We start from the raw sequence: 20,308 nt of genomic DNA on the forward strand, positions 1-20,308 counted from the left end.
GCAATAGAATCATTCCATTCCACCATTCATAATTTGCTCATAACTTTGTACTACGATTTCCTTACAATTTAAGGAAACTTTTAACTTCAGTCCCCCATAAAACAAATGGGACGAAGGTAAAGCATGTGTCACAAAAAACCCACTCCACACGTTTATATACCAGCTGACTCTACTTACTGCACCCGGACACACTACTAAGATATCGTCATCGTCTGATCAACAATATCGTTAAAGAGTATAATTACATGTCAGGACGAGCTGAAAGGGTTAGCCTTTACATTCCCCAGCTTGCTGTACAAAATTCAAATGTTAAGCTCTGCTTCCTTATGAATAATGGGGTTCACCTAAGTGAATAAAGCGGGCTTTCCTCCTCAAAGACTTTCCCTTCCGACAAAACCGTGCCATGTAATGCTCTCTTACTTCAAAATACGTTCTCAAAACACAACTTGAAGCACATAATTCGGGGTTATCCTTTTGTTATCAGCCTCGGATGTGCTGCCCTGATTTCCATGGGCCAGTAGCCATTGCCGACTTATTTCTCTTATTTCCAAATTCCAGTAGCTACCATGCATTTCATAACGAGTCAGCCTGGCCTCCAAAAGCACAGCAATTGCTGCTTCCCATTAGAGGATAATACGTTTGGGCACACATAACAGCACAAACCAAGTGGCTGAACACGAAGAGTATAACCCATCACAAACAAGTGCCCCCAAGGCCTCTCAACCATTGTAATGAACGTTCTGGTTTAGAGAGCCTTGACCTTGCTGAGGCTGCTGTTGTGGAGCCTGCAAGTTCAGTGGCTGTGTGTTGTAATGGGCAAAAGGCTGGGAGTAGAGAGAACTCATCAAGCCCTGAAAACAAATTGGTCAACTAAAATTCTACATGCCTACAATTTTGCATTTAACCATTCTAGTAATTGGTAAGGAAAGAAACCTGGGACTGGAGTGAATTGGGATTGGCCACACCAAAATGGTTTTGAGATGAATCATCTTGTGAAGGGTCATTATTAAAGCCAACCTGAGTGTAGAGCCCTTGTGATCCATGAGTCATGTAGTCCTGCGACATAGAAGCAGTTCAATAGGTTGGGCAAATGATGACCCCTTAAACCATCAGTAGAAACAACGGACAAAATACATGCATGGATCTAACCTGGGACATGAAATCATTTCCAGAACCAAAACGGGAGTATCCAGCTTGAGAATTCTGGTTAAGGAAGTTTCCTGGAAAACCACCTTGAGCTCCTTGTGTAACATAATCAACAGCATATCCACTCTGAGAAGCCTGCAAAGCATTTTGATCACAAGTCAACATAAAAGACTTCAAAAAACCATCCATTGCCGGAAAAGATTATTGCGGAGAGTGGTATTCAATGCTAACTTTTGATGCAGTATTCAGAGAGGGAAAAAAAAAAAAAGATCCCTCTGATATTCTCTTCATGCACTTCCAATGACAAATTATATTTCAATACCGATTTGTTTTCCAATGCCTAGCAAAAAATGCTAAAAAGAACCACCACTTATTTACTCCAACATACTAAGTTACAGAGTTATCCTAATTTCTCCAATCTCTGATCCAAGTACCTGAGTTGAGAAATCAGCAACGTTATAAGGAACATGTGATCCCTGGCTCTTGAAGTCATCACCCAAGAAGTCCTGATTTGATGGTGATTGAGAGACAAATCAAGGAAATGGATTTCAAAAACATAATTTATATACACATATATAAAGCTAATGACGCATCCAAGGACAAACAAACCTGAGACATGCCCCCCATGGAAAATCCATCTCGGAATGTTTGGCTTTGACCTTGAACTGGCATCTACAGTCCATACATACTCTCATAACATGAGAATTTCAAGAAAAGGACAGGCAATTCAGAAGAAAATTTGGGAGAAACAGTAAGTACATTGTTAACATAACCAGGCTGAGACAATGGACCTCCAACTGATGGCTGACTATTCGGATTCTCAAGGGCAGGAAAATTGAAATTAGTCCCAATATTTCCAACAGTTTGTTGTGTGCCTTGATGGTGAGGTAGATGACTGCCTATGGGCGCACCAGCACTGCCACGCCCAGCACCAAACCCTCGACTTCCTGGTGGAGGGACATGAGGAACAGCTCCAACTGGCCCATGCACAGCTCCACGTGCTGGAATGGCATATGGCTGAGAATGTGGACCACCATGAAATGGTGGAATCGGAACACGGGGCATAGGAAACCCAGCAGGATGAACTCCAGGCTTGTGGGTACCGTTAGGAGGTCCAGGTGGCATATAAGAACCTATAATTGGCAGCAAGTAAAGTATTACTCAGACGAGGAAGAACAAACAACATAGTCTAGTGTCCTCAGCCAATTCCCAGTCCAACCTCACAAACAAAAGAGAATTTAGAAAGAAGCAGTAGAATACCCCTAGCACGACTGCTTCTTCTATCAGCATTTGGGGTAGATGATGCACTGGACCCAAAGTTATCATTAGGTACGATACCAGGTCCACCAAGAAAGAGAAGTCTCCTGTCGTTGTAGATCTGTATCCAAATAGTAGCAAAAATAACGAAACTTCAAATTGATTCTCTCGCATATTATCTATTTGAAAATCAGATAATGTCCGATCATCACCCACTAGGTGAGACCTATCCTTTATTAATAACCATACCTTCTTGGGCTTTTGAAATTGAACCATACTCTGCTTCAAGTTATTTAAAGGCCCTTCTACCAAGCACTCGTGCTCCTATTAGTGAACAAAAAGATACAAGAATTCTAGTGAAAAGAGATTGCAAAGTAACAGGACACAGACTCTTGACAAGTACAACAACTTGAACAACAGAAATTTGAAATGATCCGGAACTACTTCTCTTAATTGATGAAACTGAAAATACAGATTGCTAACTCAAGATAACATCTGTCTATCATCACCTAGCTAGATCAAGAATCCACAACCGCTTCCAGACAACATCATATAAGTTTCAAAAAGAGCACACAAAATCTACCACTAACATTATGACATAAAAAGCAGCTAAAAATACCTTATAGTGTGTCAACAAGCCATTCCATAACAGTGGCTTGCTTAGAACTTTAGGGTTCCCAAGAATGACAATACCATATCGTGCACGTGTCAATGCCACATTCAGCCTACGAGGATCATTAAGAAATCCAATGCCCTGTTCAGAATTTGAACACGATAAGTGATTCATAAGGACAGAGTTAAGATTCTTGCAAAAAAAAAGATATAGCTAACACCCTATGGCATCTTTTTTTCTTATAATGCTAAACACCCTATGGCATCACAGTTCAGTACTTCAAATGAAAATAAAAATAGCCACATTTAGTTTCAGTACCAAATAGAAATTCTTAAATGGTTGATCTGAAAATTTTATAATAATTGACTCACTAAAATAAAATTGTCGTATGACCATTCATCTGTAAGGATTGTAGTTGTGCACTGCCATGCATCTAATTTAGATCATTTCAAAGTACATTACCAAGTGTCAATCCCACCATTAACGAACTCCATGGAAAGCAAATTGGATATCTAAGTGGGTTTCACCCATGATTCCTTTGTTAGCACATTACAACTTACAGGTCACAGGGAAAAAAATCTTCTCAGCCAAAGTGTAAATTAATTAATAGACGTAATAGATAATTTAATTGTGGACACTACAACATTGTGTGTGGCACAAAAGTACTTTGTTTTCCTGCATCTCGAGCAAGTAAATGAAAAATAAGGAAGAATAAAATACAGAAGGGGTCCACAAATTTCTACTAATACCACAGAGGTAAAATAAAATAAAACAAAACGGAAATCCACCTCCTTCTGGAGTTCAAAGTGTATCATTCATTTCTGAAGCATCCAAAATACTAGGTAGTAGCATTAGTTGAGAAATTGGGGACTATGATTGGCATGGTAAATTAAGGGCAGAGGCATCAAGTCCAGTCTCCAAATAAGATCTCTCTTATTAGAAGATAAGGCACATCAATATTCACTAAGTAGCATGCAAAGGGTAAACAGTCGGAAAAAAATTACCTGATGTTCATTACTTCTCACACAAGACAAAATGATGTAATCTTTTTCCCTTCCTTGAAATGAATCAACGCTAGCAACCTGAGATAATACACATATTATGTAACTGCAACCGCATATAAATTTGAATCTAAACCAGACAAGCCATATCCCTGAATCACCTCAATTTCCTTGTAAAGTTGCTGCCTGAGAGCACCATTTCTGGACATATAGTTTACAATATATGCTCTCTGCCCCTCGTACGGAGTTATGACCCCAATCTACATGAAGATGAGGTAATTAAATATCCCAGATCACAAAAGTGAACCTCCACTCGCCAAAAAGTTGAATGCAAAAAGAAGATCATGATCTACCTGACTAGGGACTACACCACTCCTCAAAAAGGTGGTTACAATCTTTTCAACATTTGCAGCCTCAGTACGATTTAAATAGGATGTCCCACTGGCACTTATTTCTTCTTGTCCCATCTAAAAAAAAAGAAGTAATTATACATCATAATCAAGAAGAATTTGCAGATTTAGAAAAGAGAGATGGGATAGCAGTAGCATGGGAAGAGAGCTTTGCTCAATAATATTAACAAAATAAATCAAACGCATCCTCTTTGATAACTGTTAATAAAAAGGACCCTTTTTGGAGAGTTAGGGGCATGTTCATTCCCTCTACCCTAACAAAAAAGAGGCACTCACCAAATTGAACCATCAGATATTGTTTGTCATCCCCAAAAAACAGCTTCTTCCCCCAAATCAAAAGAGGCTTAAAAGTAAAAGCAGTACACGAATTGCTTAAGATTTAGTGCCAAAAAAATACAGTACCTGGACATAGAAAAACATGGGACGATTAGGCACAGGCCACGGGAAATCAATGCCTGATGACAGCCTTTCGTTAATTGTAACTCCATTTTGCAGGGTACCTTCATAAAAGCTATTAGAAGGGAATTCTGACAGAGATGGGTGCATTCGGTACTGAACCTAAAATTAAGAGACAAAACATGATATATCAGTCTGCAATACATATTAAATACAATAGTATCTACTTAAGAATTTGGATGGACATTACAAATGAACCATAATATACATTGATAAACCACATTTAGTACTCAGTACATAAATTGACTATGAAATCACATATATCACATTAAATAATCAACAGTACAAAGCACAGATAATCAATATCATTGAGCTAGAACCACTACTTGCCAATGGAGAAGAAATGTGAGTAAGACCTATCAACGGCACAAAATACAGATTAAATTAACCCAGTCACCATAGGGAACATATCCTATCTATCTAGGAACAATTTTATGTTCGTTTCTTTCTCTTGTTTTAGATATTACTCTTATAGTAATATATATATTAATAGAACTATCAATATATATTTTCAAAGAAAAATGTCAGTAAGAACTATCCACAGCACAAAATACAGATTAAATTAATCCAGTCACCATAGGGAACATATCCTATCTATCTAGGAACAATTTTATGTTCGTTTCTTTCTCTTGTTTTAGATATTACTCTTATAGTAATCCATTACAGTGAAAGGAGTTGTGAAGAGGTTTGTTAATAATAGATTGCTGAGAGAAATAGGTAAAAGCAATTTCTAGCAAAGATTTAGTAGTTGATCCATTCTTAGTCAGTCAATGTAGGTAAAGTCAGCAAGAACTATCAACAGCACACATACAGATTAAGATAGCAAAAATATATTGAGATTTTCCTTCTAGAAGGGGACAACAACATGGTACCAGAGAGTAAAGCAACAACCAATTATCATTCAAATAAAATAAACAAGCTCCACACATCTAAAGTGCAAAATTAATGATTTTATGAGTTATGTATCTCCATTGTTTGATAAGCAATGTATGGGGTTAATTGTTGATTGGGGTTAATTGATGATTGTTCAAGGGAGGGGGAAATCGAAACTGGCAGGCTACCACTAGGCCACAGGAGCTCTTTTATGTGTCTCCGTGTCTAATGGCAATAAAGCACATCAAAAAGACACACACTTACTACATGCTTACAGCATAATTGTCCAAAGGGCATCCATCATGCAGCCCCCACCAGACAATATGGTGAACATACAACACAAATACCACCACTGCAGCAGCATTTTATAACATATCACTTGGCAGTCAACGAAAAGAACATGATAAAGGAACTAAACCGTTGCACACACAAGTCGTCTGAAGACTTTTAACAGCCTCCTCATCCACCAGGAAACCACAACCAAATGCCCAGAGGGAAACGGGAACCATGAAATTTTAAATTACCTGCAGCCTAATCGGTTTCACGCCTAGCATAACAAGGCGTTCAAAGAGAGACTGAGCTAGCCCAGCACGTGCTGCTTTCTTGCACATGATGACTGGACCAAGCTGGCAATGGTCACCAACAAGAATAATCTAATAAAGAAATCTTTGTCAGAGAACTGGAAATGTAATAATTAAGAGGACTTTTGATGTAGAATTTAAACTGCTGATGTAGATTTTGTTTAGGATTAAGCAAACCAAAACCCTAAACCCCAAATCACAAAACCCCAGGACAGAAATTCCAAATTCCTAGGTTTTATGCAGTAACAGAATGTTCACCAAACAAGAACAGTGGTTGAATCTTTAAAGTAGAACAGTATCACCCTGAATCTCCTAGGTGGGGTCAGATAAACTCACCTTCCCTTCTCAATCATTCACCAAGTGTGTATTAGTCTCTCACCAAACGTGTAAGGAAACTCTCCTACTACAATTTTGAAAAAAAACTATCTTTTTTATTCTTCAGAGCCTTATAAGCTAGTACAAGAGTCCTTTACTCCGTATATAGAGATCCAAAGTTCTAATCCCATTAATATGGAAATTAAAATACTTCTACTTCTCATTAGAAAAGTAAGTCTACTAATTCTAATAAGAAAAGACTTCCTAGTTTAATAAGAATAAACTAAAATCCTAAATACTAAAGGAAATTCCTAAATCCTAAAGGCTTCGTGCGTCAAGTTTATACATAAAATTTGATCCCCATGTACCTGCTTTGCCCCAAGAACCAGAGGAATAAGACACTCAGGTTCCGTTGACTGAGTAGATTCATCAATAAGTACCTAACACAAAGAAACACACATCAGCTTTTTGGTCCAGAATGACAATCAAAGTTCAGATCCCAAAGCTAACATAAATGTATTCCAACCTGGCGGAACCTAAAGTTAGATAATCGAGGATCTCCAGCGCCCACACAGGTGCAGCAAATCACATCTGCACTTTGAGTAATCTCCCTCTCTGTAGCTCGCTTTAGTGCCTTGTACTTCTTCTCATCACTGCTAGACAGTTCTCCTGTAGATAATTGAAACATTAAAAAATGGTGAAATGTAGGATACCCACTTAAAATTTCAAAAAAAAAATTTGGGTTTGCTACATAACTTCATAAAGAAAATTATGACAAGTTCTCTTTACCATTCAATTCAGTGGAATACTAAATTCTCCATCCATCCTATTATGCCAATATCCCTCTGTATTATTTCTATCCATCCATTTTTGGCCTGCCTATCTACAACATTATGAAAACTACAACTTCCTCATTATGAATGCGAGAAATAAAGACATACCCTGTTCATCTTTCAGTTGTTGCAACTTGTGAAGTTCACTCTTTTCAGATGTGTCAAGGTGACGGACCTGTAATGTCATTACTGATAAGAATCATGCCAAGAACCGCTACCCATAGAGAAAACATTACAATAGAGTATTCCCAAAAAGTAGTAAATCAACGAACCTGATAGTGGAGGGTCAGATGCTCAACAGGAGAGCTCACAGCTTCCCTTGATTTTGCGCAAAGCCTGACAACCTGAAGAAAATAGTAATATGCATGTCCTCAGGAACAAATGCATGACTTCATAAGAAGAAGTCCTCGAAAGAGAACAAATAATCCAAAAAAGGGAATACATAAGTAGATTACTATCTTGTTAGTTGCCATTAATCCAAGAGATGCACATCTTGAACCCATTAGTTATACAAGTCTTCTCAAAATGGAACAAGCTATGTTTGTGCTTTTGAGAAAAATCAAAATAAAACAAAGCTACAAATGGCCAGACTTCATACTTAAAACGCATTAAATATAACTGGGGGAAGCATTGATTCTTTACCTTTAAGCCAGTGGCACTTATTTTCTCAGCTAATTGATCTACGGCTACATTACTTGGAGCACATACCAGAACCTGAAAAAATAATGCCAACATATATCGTGATCTAAAAATAAAAAAGAAAATAAAAAATATTTAAAGATCTTACCTGTCCCTGGCCCTGTTTGGCCATGTGATAAACAATTGCAGCAGAAGTGACAGTCTTGCCTGTGCCAGGTGGTCCTTGAATCAGACTGATAGGCTTCTGAAGAACACTTTTAACAGCAAAAACCTGTGAAAAATATAGATAGTATGATGAGTGATAGCAGATTAGCAGCGACACATTGATAAGCTATTATGTCAGAAAATGCAAACCTAAAAATTGACAACCTACAAAAACTAAGCAATCGAATGGAAATTTAATGAACAAGACAACTGCAATGATAGAAGATAAATGGAGAGAGAAACAAATGTCAAAGGACCTCAGCTAGTCAGCTAGATTGATTTAAAGTCTTAAGTAGATAATTACCAAACATGGTGAAAAAACAAATACATACATTTCCCACTAGACATCTAGCGGAAGATGGATAAGAGTGTGAATTAAAATACACGGTGACGTTAGATGAAAGCAGGGCAGTCAAACGTATAAAACTGGCCTGTTAGGAAGGTAAACATGGATGGAATTGCGAAAAATTAATAATACTTCCATTAAACATTGATCATACATTACAAAGTTGATACACATGCATGTTCCAAGAACATGATAAAGTAATAAAACAAGTAAAAGGAAATATAAAGTAACCCACTTATGCAGATCTCAGCATAAACAAAAAATACTTAAGCCTTGGGTTCTAAGAAGCAGAATCAAATATAACAGCAGAGCACCAACTGAACAGAGCAAAAAAATGTTAATAGGTTGACCAGACTATTTATTCAAGATAGCATACCTGAGATGCATTCAACTCAGGGAGGCCTGGAGCACCAAAACGACGAGGTAGAGTATTACGAACCAGTTGAATCTCAACCTCATGTCCCAACAAATGATGATATATATACCTGACCCAGATCATCACATCAGATAAACCAAGTACGTATATTTTCAACTCAACGCAAGTATATTATTTAAAATCCACCTCGAGGTGGGGAAGCATGATTAGGCAATTAGCTAAAACTAGTAGTAGTCAGACATAGCTCTCTACAGGCAAATGCCTTTACAGCTTATTCAAACAAAGGTCAATGAGTAAAGTCAGTCAGTGGTTGGCTTTGGGTTCAGACTTCCAGCCAAAGAATGAGCAGAAGATAGTCTCTGAGCAATTAATGCTAACATTCTGTTATTACCAACAAATTACTAATGGCATTATAATATGGCAAATTACATAGGAACAGATGACCCTGAATAATATATAAACCCAAAACCCATGAAAAAAGCCATTCAAAGTTATAAATTACATATAATGCTGAACTATACTATTGTTAAGATAAAAGTCGTAAATTTCTGGAAAACACAAATCTACTAAAATTCAAAGTAGGCAAATAGCAAGAAAAACACAACTTAACCACGGGAATGCACATATAGACAGGACATTGGGACCTGTAGACCTACCCACTAACACTTGTGTCATCTACTGCAAAAGTTTTCATAGCTGTTTGCATCCTGTCAAAGCTTGTACTCTTCCATACAAAATCAACACTCAAACCATGGTTCACATCAACAGGAACTCCCTGCATCAAACAGCAGTGATAAGAACCATAGTCAACTCAAGAAAAATGAAGATCAGAGAACTAACTGCACATAAATCAAAAGTACCTGATTAGCACGAAGCTCAAGTGCTACTTCCTCTTGTGCAGTGAGCTTGATCTGAAACAACAGAAATATAAGTAGCTATAACATACAAAGAAATAGCTGTGCGCAATACAATTACTACAAAAAAATGGTACAGGTAACAATGCAGATTCAGATCTAGTAAATGTACATATTGCTATCCCCTATAGGAATCAAACACATTTTGAATAGAACATATATCTTTAGTAAATGAACATATTACCATCCTCTAAAGGAATCAAAATATCAAATACATTCTCAATTTTAAGACATATATCTTTAGTTATGAGGCATACCACATGTCCAACAGACTGCCAAGCTGGATGAGCTGCATCTCCAGAGTAACGCAGCCGCAGCTCATCACCAGGAACAAGGCGCAACTCATTGTCCTCCTGAAACATCAGTGTGAGTGTGTAATTCCACGAAATGAGGAATATACGTAAGTACAAGTCATCAACAAAAACTCAGCAGACAGCAGCATCCAAAGAAAATATAGTATACATAAATGCACAACAACATTAACAACAATGGAGTAAAATAGTGACAGTTTAGAAACCTTCGGAAAAACAAAGTATGCAATACGCTTTTTGTTAAGACCGATATCCCATCGAACTGTGACATTGTCCTTACTCTGAGATTCTTTCATCATCTGCAAAAGAACTGAGACTATAAGGCACAAAACAATGTCACACAGAAATAAATGTTTTATACGGGAGAAATAAGTATAGTAACACAGAGAAACGTTAAGAGAACACAAGCCCATGTAAACATCATCTTCAAAGGCAATTCAGGAAAGTGATGGCTTACTTTATCATAGTCAGCTTCAAGCTTAATAAGTGGTGCAAATACATTTTGATACTGCAAAAGGAAACAAAATCACCAGAGAATTAGTAAATTAGCCATTACATGGAGGAAATTTCATAAGAACTTTCTTGCATCACAAGTCAAGCCTAAATCATAAAAAATAATAGCTAAAATATGCACCTGATATGCATCTTCATACTTTAAGACTACGGGTTGGGGCTCATCATCCACCCCGGGCTTCTCAAGGTCTTCGAGGGTAGCATCAGGATTTGTCTTCCAGAGCTCTTCTACCTTGTTAATTTGTTGGGCACTAATTTGGCGTGCCCTCAACTGTTCCTGTTCAGATGGGATCTGCAAAGCGGAATTGTCAGAAAGTTCTAGAAACACCACCCCATCCTGGTCCCTCTATAAAAGTTACAGATACCAACCTTTACAAGCCACTGCAGAAAACATCTATCATCAATCAGGGGACACCACTGACTCAGGTCCCAATTCATATCCTTCAACGCATTCACACTCAAGCAAGGTTCTCTACAGAGAAGAACAACAACACTCTCTGTCTTGGCTGAAATAAATCCAAGGAGGAAAACATTCCGACATCCGCAATTGTAGCATTCAAGAATAGTTTCTCCCAAAGGACTGTCTTTGTGGAGACAAACTTCCTTGTGCTTTGCTCGGACCTGGAGAATCCGCCAAAAAGACAAAATTGTTAAAAGGATTTACGAGAAAAGTCAATCCAATCATAACATCTACTGGTTCCATTTTTTTAGCATTAAAATCTACTAGTTCTTGAAAAGGTGACTTAAAGCAAAGCAGAGACGAATATCAGCTTAACTGACATTCAACTACCTAACCAAAACCTTAATATGTCATTCAATAGCAGACAACCAAAACAATTACCCAAACCAGTAATCAACTGAGAAATTCAGCATAGGTGGACATACCACATAGCACAGTAATTTAAATGTCGTCTATCTTGCAAGTGTTCATATGAGAAAGATGAACTAGAAGGGATTCTGAACAGCACTTCCATACAAACTTACCATACCATCAGCACTTACATGAAATTCACTTAATTAGACATTAGAATATGTTTCTTTCACTGTTCTTAAGTATCTAATTCCGGTACTCATAGCATGACGTATCAAAGAGGAAGGCTATTCTGATTCTCCCTTTAGCCATCATGTAGATGATATGGGTTGAAAGAAACAACAAGATTTCAATATTTGAGAGTAATCTGTAGTTTTTTTATTGATAGTTGCTTTAGAAACCTGAAATTCTGGTGCTCTAGTCTTTGTGACAATCATTTTGGGGCTTTTAGTTTAGCTCTTCTTGTAACTCTCCTTGCCGTATCTTAAATCTGGTTGCGCCGAGGCATGGATGCATTTCTTGTTCTTCTTTTTTTTAGCAGCAAAAGGAAAAGAAGTAATTATTACTGCAAGGATTCCAGAGGGTGCTTTAGTTCCGTCTTTTAAAAAAAATCGTATTTTCATCTCTTTTCATCTTTTTAATAAGTTTTTTTTTTTTGATATTCAATTCCCCAATTTATTAACTGTGCTCCAAAAATCCAACAAAAAAAATAGAAGCTACTAAAATTGATACGGTCTACATACAACAAAGAAAAAATATGAACTACTTCTTAACTCTAAATTTACACATTTCTAACTGAGTGAAAACTATCCATCAGTTAAATATAAGTAACCAATGTAGTGATGAGGAACCAAAATTATTAACCCTCCTTCAGTCAACAAAGCAGTAAAATAAGGCCAAAAGAGCACCCAAAAACTTACTAGGTGATTCACAATATGCGAGCCAGAAGTGTTCCCTCTTGAATTGCAGAACCATTTGCGGCAAGAGGAAACGTTACACCGTACCACACAGGCAGGGTTCGACACCCCACAATACTTACAGGCATGCTCGGTGAATTCCCCCTTTCCGAACTCATACCCGTCGTCATCCCCAGTCTCCTCAAAATTCAACCCACTCATCCCAGCTCCTAGAGCCTCCATTGCACCACTACTGTTCCCGCCTGCTCCTCCACCGCGCCCGCCACCCTTCGCAGTGGACGCCGACACAGGAGACACAACAGTGGACTCAGAGTGGTGATCGGACGATAATGATGTGCCCCCGCGGTGGTCAGAGGTGTGCTCTAGAGACAAGGCGGCGAGAGAATCAGAGGGCGTCGGCCAGGTCAATTCGGGGTAATCGAAGTCAGATTCGCCCTGTGTATTGAATTCAAGGAAAGTGTAGGCATCGGTGCCTGTGTCGGGCTGCGACGCAGTCTCATAAAGGTTACTCTGCTGTGAATCCATCACGATCAATCGCCAAGCCCTTACCAGAACGAGTAGCACCCAATTTTTTAGGGTTAGGGTTTGGTGTGGAAGAAGCAAAAATTCAGGGAGGGGATTAGGGTTTGGAAGAAAAGATGAATATGACGAGGAAGCGAGAGAGGAGTGTTTCTGTTCCGTTTGTCTCTGCTTTTTTCTTTCTGGGATCAAAAACGCGAAGCAGAGAGTCGGGGGCGTCTGTGATTGGCTGGAGCTCCTGGGGGCCTCGATGAGTGAGAAGGGATCTGCTCTCAATCAAAGAAAGTAGGCCCAGTATGAGAAGGGAATATCCATTTAGCCGCTACACAAGCAAACTAGAAAGCGTTGGGCCTGGAAATAATTTAAGGCCCAATATGTCCATCTTTCGGCCTTCGTTGAATGCGTGGTACCATAACATGTTTTCACTCTGGCCATATCCATAAGCCCATTGAGCCGTAATTTACTCCAAGAGAAAGCTAGCTAGAACATATAATTAACTAGCTTGCTATGAATTCCCCTAGATTGGGGCTGGAAAAATGCATTTAGCCCTCTCCTTTCCACCTCTCAATCTGCACAAATTAAAACTCTTTAATCAATTACAGTCATGAACAAACCATTAAACTAAAGACTGACGAATAAGCAGAAAGATTGGGATCGTGAAGAGTCTACTTACCCATTCAATAGGGCATGGACCCAGATATTGCTTTGCAAACATTTCACATTCACATGATTTTTTTCCCCTATCGTGGCGGCACCTAATTAATTAGTCATTTACGTATAATTAAGCACATATGAAATCGTATGCGTCTATCTCAACAGTATGTTGAATAGTTGAGACAAAAACACTAGGATGGAATTCGTAATACTGATGGAAAAAAATATAAGACAAGAATTAACCTGATGTTCTCAATGTAACGAGCGTAGCAGTGGCTAGCGGGCTCGGTCTGAGAATGGGTAGTGTAATTCATCCTCCTGTGTTAATTATAAGCAAATCAAGCTGTTAATCCTTAATTATAGTTACCAAGAAATGAACTTGAAACTGAGAAAGCTTGTGAAGAGGGCAGACAGAGAAGGTGGGTCCTATTGATGGAGGTGAAGAAACGGTGCCGTATTCAAGTGCTGGCCGTGGAGCTTGTTCCCCTTTAGCTGCCTTGTTCACGTCTCGCGCTCTCATCTTGTCGTGTGGATCCACTTGAGACGACGCCGACATGGTTTTTCTCGATTGAAGTCTCTTGAACGGTGCGGTCTTCGTCCACTCTGGCTGTCCAACTCTTCATGGCCAAAGCCACGTCTCAGTACTGAGACGTACACTTGTTCATACCAAAAGACAGTAACGTGCCATTACTGTACATTGACGTTTCAATACAAGAATATACATATATGTCACATTCCATGAAAAAATATTTTTAAAAAACTAGAGAGTTGTGGTGGGTGAGTTCCACAATCAAGAATTGCTGAAGAGCACCAACACCAACAATCCTGTAAAACTCAAGGAAGTAAAGTAAGAGGACTTTAGGAACGGTGGGAGTATCAACCAAAAGGGCTCCGAGCACACCCTAACGACCATTTTAGCTCACGTGCTTTATTGTGCAAACTATCCTCAGTAGAATTGAAGACATCATTCGACGTCAACCCGACCACTTGATACAACGTCATCAAAATCGAAGACAGCTTTGGAGGTCGTCGAATAGAATACTTATTTTGAAACTGAATAATAATTACTTTTTTACTCTTCTTAATGTAATTATCTTTTCTAGGTTGCATAAGATGGTGGTGTTGATATTGATGATGATGGAGAGGAGATAGAACATGACAATGAATTACAACAATCTTAATTCACCAACTTAATTATGACTTTGATTATCTTTTGGAGAATGTTTTAGAACATGTTTTGAATGATGATTTTTTTTTTTTTTTTTGCAGCTTGAATTTTCAGCGCCAATGTTATTGGAATGAAATACTTGGATATATATATTCTTTTGAATGATATTAATTGTAGCATTTTCTTGCAATTTGAATTTTAGATGCATTATTGGTCGTCTATTTTATTATGATGAATGTAAACACAAATACAGTGAACAATATTTTTTAATTCACTGCCTTATTCGCCTTGATAGATTCATTTGTCTGATCATTTATAAATATACCTAATCGAACTTGATTGATTAATTAATTATTAATTAATTTGTTTCCTTTAATGTAAATATTACTTTCCATATTATGTATTTATAAAGGTTTCCTATTTTGGATTAATTGCCACCTAAGTTATTAACTAGACAAACCCTACTTAAAAACACATGCATGATAGCATGATACACCATTACAAATTAATCTCCATATTTTTCTCAGATATGGTGCAGATCCACTTGTCTTCCATCTACATATCAACATTTCTTGTTCTTCTCCTGGCTTTTCCTGCAAGGTGTGATCTCATACAAAAATCATGCAGTGAAGCAATAACCCATGATAAGAAAATAGTTTCCGCAGTCTGTATCGACAGCTTGGAATCAAACCCAGAGAGCAAACATGCCAGCAATCTTGAAGAGTTGTTGATCAGTCTGATTGATCCAGAGATTTCAAATATAACAAGCATTATCTCCTTGATTACGAAGCTAATCAAATCGGGGAAATTCATGGCGGATGTGTTGGAGGATTGCAGGGGGATTTACGTAGTAATGAGAGATGATTTGTCTAATGCTCTGAGTGATTTTAAGTCCACCCATGACTATAAAAAGCTGGGAGGTGACTTGATTTATGTACCGAGAGCACCTACTTATTGTGAAGATTGGTACAAGGAGGCTGCAGGGACGGAGTCTCCTTTGGCTAAGGAAGATAAATTGTTCTTACAATTGGCTTTGATAGCAATTGCTTTTACTAATATGGCCAAAGGAACGTGATGATATATATGTGTGTGTGTGTGTTGCTTTTGGATGATATTCTCGATTGAATAAAACAAATTTCATCGCTCATGATTCTAATTTTTCAAGCTTATGAAACTAAAATGCTTAGGGTAGAAATTTAACCAACTTTGGGAGAGAACTTAAAATCTATAGTTTTTGTTTATATATAACATTATAACACACATCCATTATCCTTCGAGTATGTATTAGGTAAATTCATGAATCTGTATTTATAAAATGGGCCCTTTGTGCAAATAGTACGTCAGGCCCGTTAAAGGATCAATGGCGGGTTATTCCATGTGAGAAATTATTCAATGGTCCTGGTACACCGTATCATATGTTGATGTGGTGTACCAAAACTAATAATATGGTGTCAATATACGAGCGATTGGTAACAATGCATGATAGTTGATGATGGAGATACGTGGTTTGTAATTCAAGAAATTTAATCCATGATAGTGCGTTATTCTTGATGAATTTACAAGGATCGAATCTCCATCAACTGTGAAGATTTCTTGATCGAAGTGTGAATTTCATAAAGCACATTAAAACATTCCCAAAGAGGCATATATATACATACGTAAATACAGTATAGGGCCCGTTTGGCAAGCTATTTTCAAGACAATATATGCTACCAAAGAGAATATATTGTCTGTTGCCACCAAACGGCCATTTCATGGCACGAACACCAATGCAATTTTGATACCATATTATTGTAGTTTTAAAATGAGAGGCTTGATACAATTTTAAGACAATTGCATATTTCATACCCATTTTGTCCCCATTATTTTATTGAGTTGCCTAAAATAACCCTGCTTTTTATTGACAGAAATCAGGTTGTGCGAATTCTTTGCTCTCGTCTTCTTAGTTGTCGATTTTAGGGCAAAGAACTCACTCATGCCTACGCCGCTGCCTCGCATCAAACGAAGACAGTCCGACAGTGAGATTCCTTTCATCTCTGTATTGTTTTCACTTATCGAATCTTTCATTCTGTGTTTCATTAGTCGATTCCTGGTTCATTCTCTTCTGATTGATCTTAGCTTGATCTGGTTTATGGGTTTATTGGTTTCTTGTGTTAATCGATTTGTGCCAACCTTCCATATTTTGCTCTTGATTTCATTTTACTTACTTGAAATGGTTTTGGGTTTCTTGATTTCATTATTCTTGTATCGAAACTGGTTTATGGGTATATTGCACATTAGGGAGATCCTATTTTGAATTTGGTTTCATGGGATGCATTCGAGTTAGAGTTATGTTTCTTGCAAACAATTAACAAGATGGTTCAAAAATGTATGAACTTATTTGAATTTATTTTTATTTTGGTAATATGGAATATTATGGAACCCTTCTATTTAACTATTTATAAATAGTTAAATTAATTATCTTTGTTTTATAAATTAATTGTTATATTCTCTGTCAATTATATGCATATGCTATCACTAAAATGCCTAATACCCCTAATGTCATTTGCCTCAAAATATTACCCAGCATAGATGTTACTAACAAAAGTTGAACCAAACAGCACAAACCATTTAAGCAGCATATTTGCTACCAATATTATCTAGCATATCTGCTATCACTATATCTGTTACTATATACGCTACTGACAAAATTGTCTGCCAAACGGACCCTAAATATACATGAAACTGTATAAACAATTAAAAAAGAAAATCAGTTAACTCATTGCCTTATTTACCTTGATTTATTAATGAATTTGTTTCCTTTAATGTAAAGATTATTTTCTATATGTCCTTTCGAGAAAATATTCAATGGTCTTAGTACGCCAACATGACATTTACGAGTGGTTGTGAAAATTTTTAAATTTGAATTGTAGACTAACTACTTTCATTCTCGTCCATCAAAATGAATTGTCATCATCCAACGATAAATTAGTTTTCATTAGGGCCATCCAGAGAAGTTTGACCCATCCAGATTTGAAGGAAAAGGGCCTATTCCCCACAGTTATCTTCCATTTGGGGGAGGTCCACATATATGCCCAGGCAGAGAAATTGGTCGATTAGCGATGCTTACTTTCATGCATAATCTAGTGACAAAATTCAAATGCCAGACTCTGATTCCAGACGAGAAGAGAAAATATGGCATGACAGTCACCCCCGCAGATGGTCTTCCAATCCGTATTCACCCTCACCCTCTAAATTAATTCAATCACGAAGTATTATTAATTGATATATATGGTTGTTTCAATGTTATGGTCTAGTGATGATAATGATTTTGATCTTGCTACCAGGCTGATTCTACAACCTACGAGATTTAATTCTTTTCAGGAATTGGCATAAAACTTATTTCAAAACATGAAATTAAGGATAAAAAATTTCCATAACTTAATCAATTCACTGCCTTATTCAGCAACTACACATATCTGGTACTTAATTATTAGGGATGACAAAACTTTGTCTAATCCGAATAACTGAATTTGTCCGATCTGAATTAAATCAAGTTTGAACATAAGTTGGATGTACGAAATCCGGGTCCAAACAATATTTTTCTGTCCGATTTAAAATTGGATCTAGGTCTAAAATACAACAATTTTATCCGATTTACCTAACTCGATTAGGTTGCAATGAAGGAAATCCGGGCCCAAACAAATTTTTTTATTACTCGATTTTTTTTTGTCACCCTATTAATTATTCAAGATGTGAACACGAACTTGGGCCAAATTATGCCAAAATTTTCAAGTAACACATATAGGCTCAGCCCAGTTAGAATTCTAACTTACCTAACTATAGGGAACCAACTACCAAGCAGGCCATGAAGTCTCCATGACATAAGTTACAAAGCCCGGCCCATATATGTGCTGTCCAGGAGTTGCATATTCTTCTCCACAGACACTTCAAGGAAGCTTCCTTCAATAATAAAGAACCACTTAGAGACGAGAAATATAAACCATACATTATTGTCTCCTACGCGACCCCTCAATGAAAATTAATACAGGTGCGCACGTCTTGCTTTTAGAACCATACATATTATTGTCTTCTAAGCTACCCCTCAATGAATAATAATACAGAAAGATGTGGCAGTCTTGCTTTTCACTACATGTCACACTAATTTTTTTTAATTGAGTAACCACCCAACCCAACATGTCCTTTGAACTGTGTCGAGGTCTATGAAGGTAGGGCCTCATAATGTCAGAAGTGGGACAAACTCACAGAATCAGGCTTCCACAAAAAAATATCTCAGTTTATTGGTTCGAACTCCCGATCTCGGTCATCATACTCCCTAGGTCCGATCTGAAGAGATAACCAACTAGCCTATCGCCAAGTGATTACCTGTCACGCTACATTAGGCTTACATTTTTTGTCCCCTATACGTGTATCATACGTCTGCATCTGCTCCTGTAGGAAGTTTCCTTCAAATACAGTGACTCTTGGACATTTCTTTATCTCGATCCATGTGATTACAAAGAGAAGCAATCAAAGCAACCATGAGAAAATTTTCTTTCTGGACAAGTTGTTTCTTCATCTTCTTCTTGCTAACTTCTCCTCATCATGAGATGTTTTCAAGCACCAACGCTCTATCCCTAGACATAATCAACAAAACTTGCAAGAAATGCTCAGATGAATCCATTGCTTTTAGCTACAATTTTTGTTCAACCTCTCTTGAAGAAATACCAGTCAGTCATGCCACCGATCTTCGGGGTCTGGCCATCATAGCGATGGAATTAGCTCTAGAAAACACTACCAACACAGTTTCAACAATCAAGAGCATGCTGAGTAATGGAAATTACAGTTCTGTATCCTCAGCTTGCTTAGGGGATTGCTTTGAACTGTATTCCGATGCCGTTTCAACGTTGGTTGATGCCATTGAAGCCTTTTTGATCGGAAATTATGGCATTGCAAATGTGAGATTGAGTGCTGTTATGACTGCAACAAGTACATGTGATGAAGGGTTCAGAGAGATGAAAGAAGTTTCTCCATTGGCAAAGCATAACTACAGTCTCTTCCAGTTATGTGATATACCCTTGTGCATCATCAACTTGCTTTCTCTAGCTGTGAAATATTCTTAAGAGTAGATATATGTCCTCTCTACTTGGTTGTATTATATATATATACTGTCTCTAATAAAATTCTTCCATAGCTCCGCTGTAGCTGCTCTTCAGGAGGATGCTTTTCGACTCTACTGTCGAATCATTTGTTCAACTGTTTTTCCAATCAATCGAAATACAAATTTGAAAACCCAATTGTTAAAACCATGGGCTTGTGTGATCCTCTCTGGATTTTTTTGTTCAATCAATTGGGCTGTCGTGGGCCAAACCATGTGATATTTTGTGAGGCCCAAGTTTGAACATGAGGGAAGAAGTTTTTTTTCTTTTTTGAAAGGGAATAACCCTGAATTCATTTCACAGAGGAGAAAAC

The 20,308-nt window shown here is 37.6% G+C and overlaps 4 protein-coding genes across 4 annotated transcripts; 2 read left to right on the forward strand and 2 right to left on the reverse strand.

Moving 5' to 3' along the window:
- On the reverse strand, window positions 1-13,293 carry LOC119987045 (regulator of nonsense transcripts 1 homolog). Its single transcript, XM_038831761.1, has 29 exons — window positions 12,520-13,293; window positions 11,158-11,409; window positions 10,910-11,080; window positions 10,733-10,783; window positions 10,482-10,574; window positions 10,222-10,317; window positions 9,911-9,961; window positions 9,707-9,825; window positions 9,051-9,159; window positions 8,273-8,395; window positions 8,128-8,199; window positions 7,758-7,829; window positions 7,594-7,660; window positions 7,179-7,321; window positions 7,021-7,092; window positions 6,281-6,409; window positions 4,830-4,985; window positions 4,371-4,484; window positions 4,179-4,277; window positions 4,021-4,098; window positions 3,023-3,157; window positions 2,653-2,727; window positions 2,407-2,524; window positions 1,906-2,279; window positions 1,756-1,818; window positions 1,581-1,652; window positions 1,150-1,281; window positions 934-1,056; window positions 1-851 (listed from the first exon to the last, which is right to left on the reverse strand). Exons 1-29 carry the CDS (start codon window positions 13,039-13,041, stop codon window positions 720-722), a joined length of 3,813 nt encoding a protein of 1,270 aa, XP_038687689.1. The 5' UTR covers window positions 13,042-13,293; the 3' UTR covers window positions 1-719.
- Window positions 13,294-13,577: 284 nt separating this feature from the next.
- Window positions 13,578-14,245, reverse strand: LOC119987483 (putative cytochrome c oxidase subunit 6b-like). Its single transcript, XM_038832406.1, has 4 exons — window positions 14,076-14,245; window positions 13,933-14,007; window positions 13,709-13,790; window positions 13,578-13,604 (listed from the first exon to the last, which is right to left on the reverse strand). Exons 1-4 carry the CDS (start codon window positions 14,243-14,245, stop codon window positions 13,578-13,580), a joined length of 354 nt encoding a protein of 117 aa, XP_038688334.1.
- Window positions 14,246-15,386: 1,141 nt separating this feature from the next.
- On the forward strand, window positions 15,387-15,932 carry LOC119987484 (pectinesterase inhibitor 12-like). The gene has a single exon (XM_038832407.1). It carries the CDS (start codon window positions 15,387-15,389, stop codon window positions 15,930-15,932), a length of 546 nt encoding a protein of 181 aa, XP_038688335.1.
- A 3,424-nt stretch (window positions 15,933-19,356) lies between these two features.
- Window positions 19,357-20,072, forward strand: LOC119987493 (putative invertase inhibitor). The gene has a single exon (XM_038832416.1). The coding sequence runs from the start codon at window positions 19,378-19,380 to the stop codon at window positions 19,957-19,959; it is 582 nt and encodes a 193-aa protein (XP_038688344.1). The 5' UTR covers window positions 19,357-19,377; the 3' UTR covers window positions 19,960-20,072.
- The last annotated feature ends 236 nt before the right edge of the window (window positions 20,073-20,308 follow it).

This window comes from Tripterygium wilfordii, chromosome 20 (assembly GCF_013401445.1).
Source record: "Tripterygium wilfordii isolate XIE 37 chromosome 20, ASM1340144v1, whole genome shotgun sequence".
Taxonomy (NCBI): domain Eukaryota; kingdom Viridiplantae; phylum Streptophyta; class Magnoliopsida; order Celastrales; family Celastraceae; genus Tripterygium; species Tripterygium wilfordii.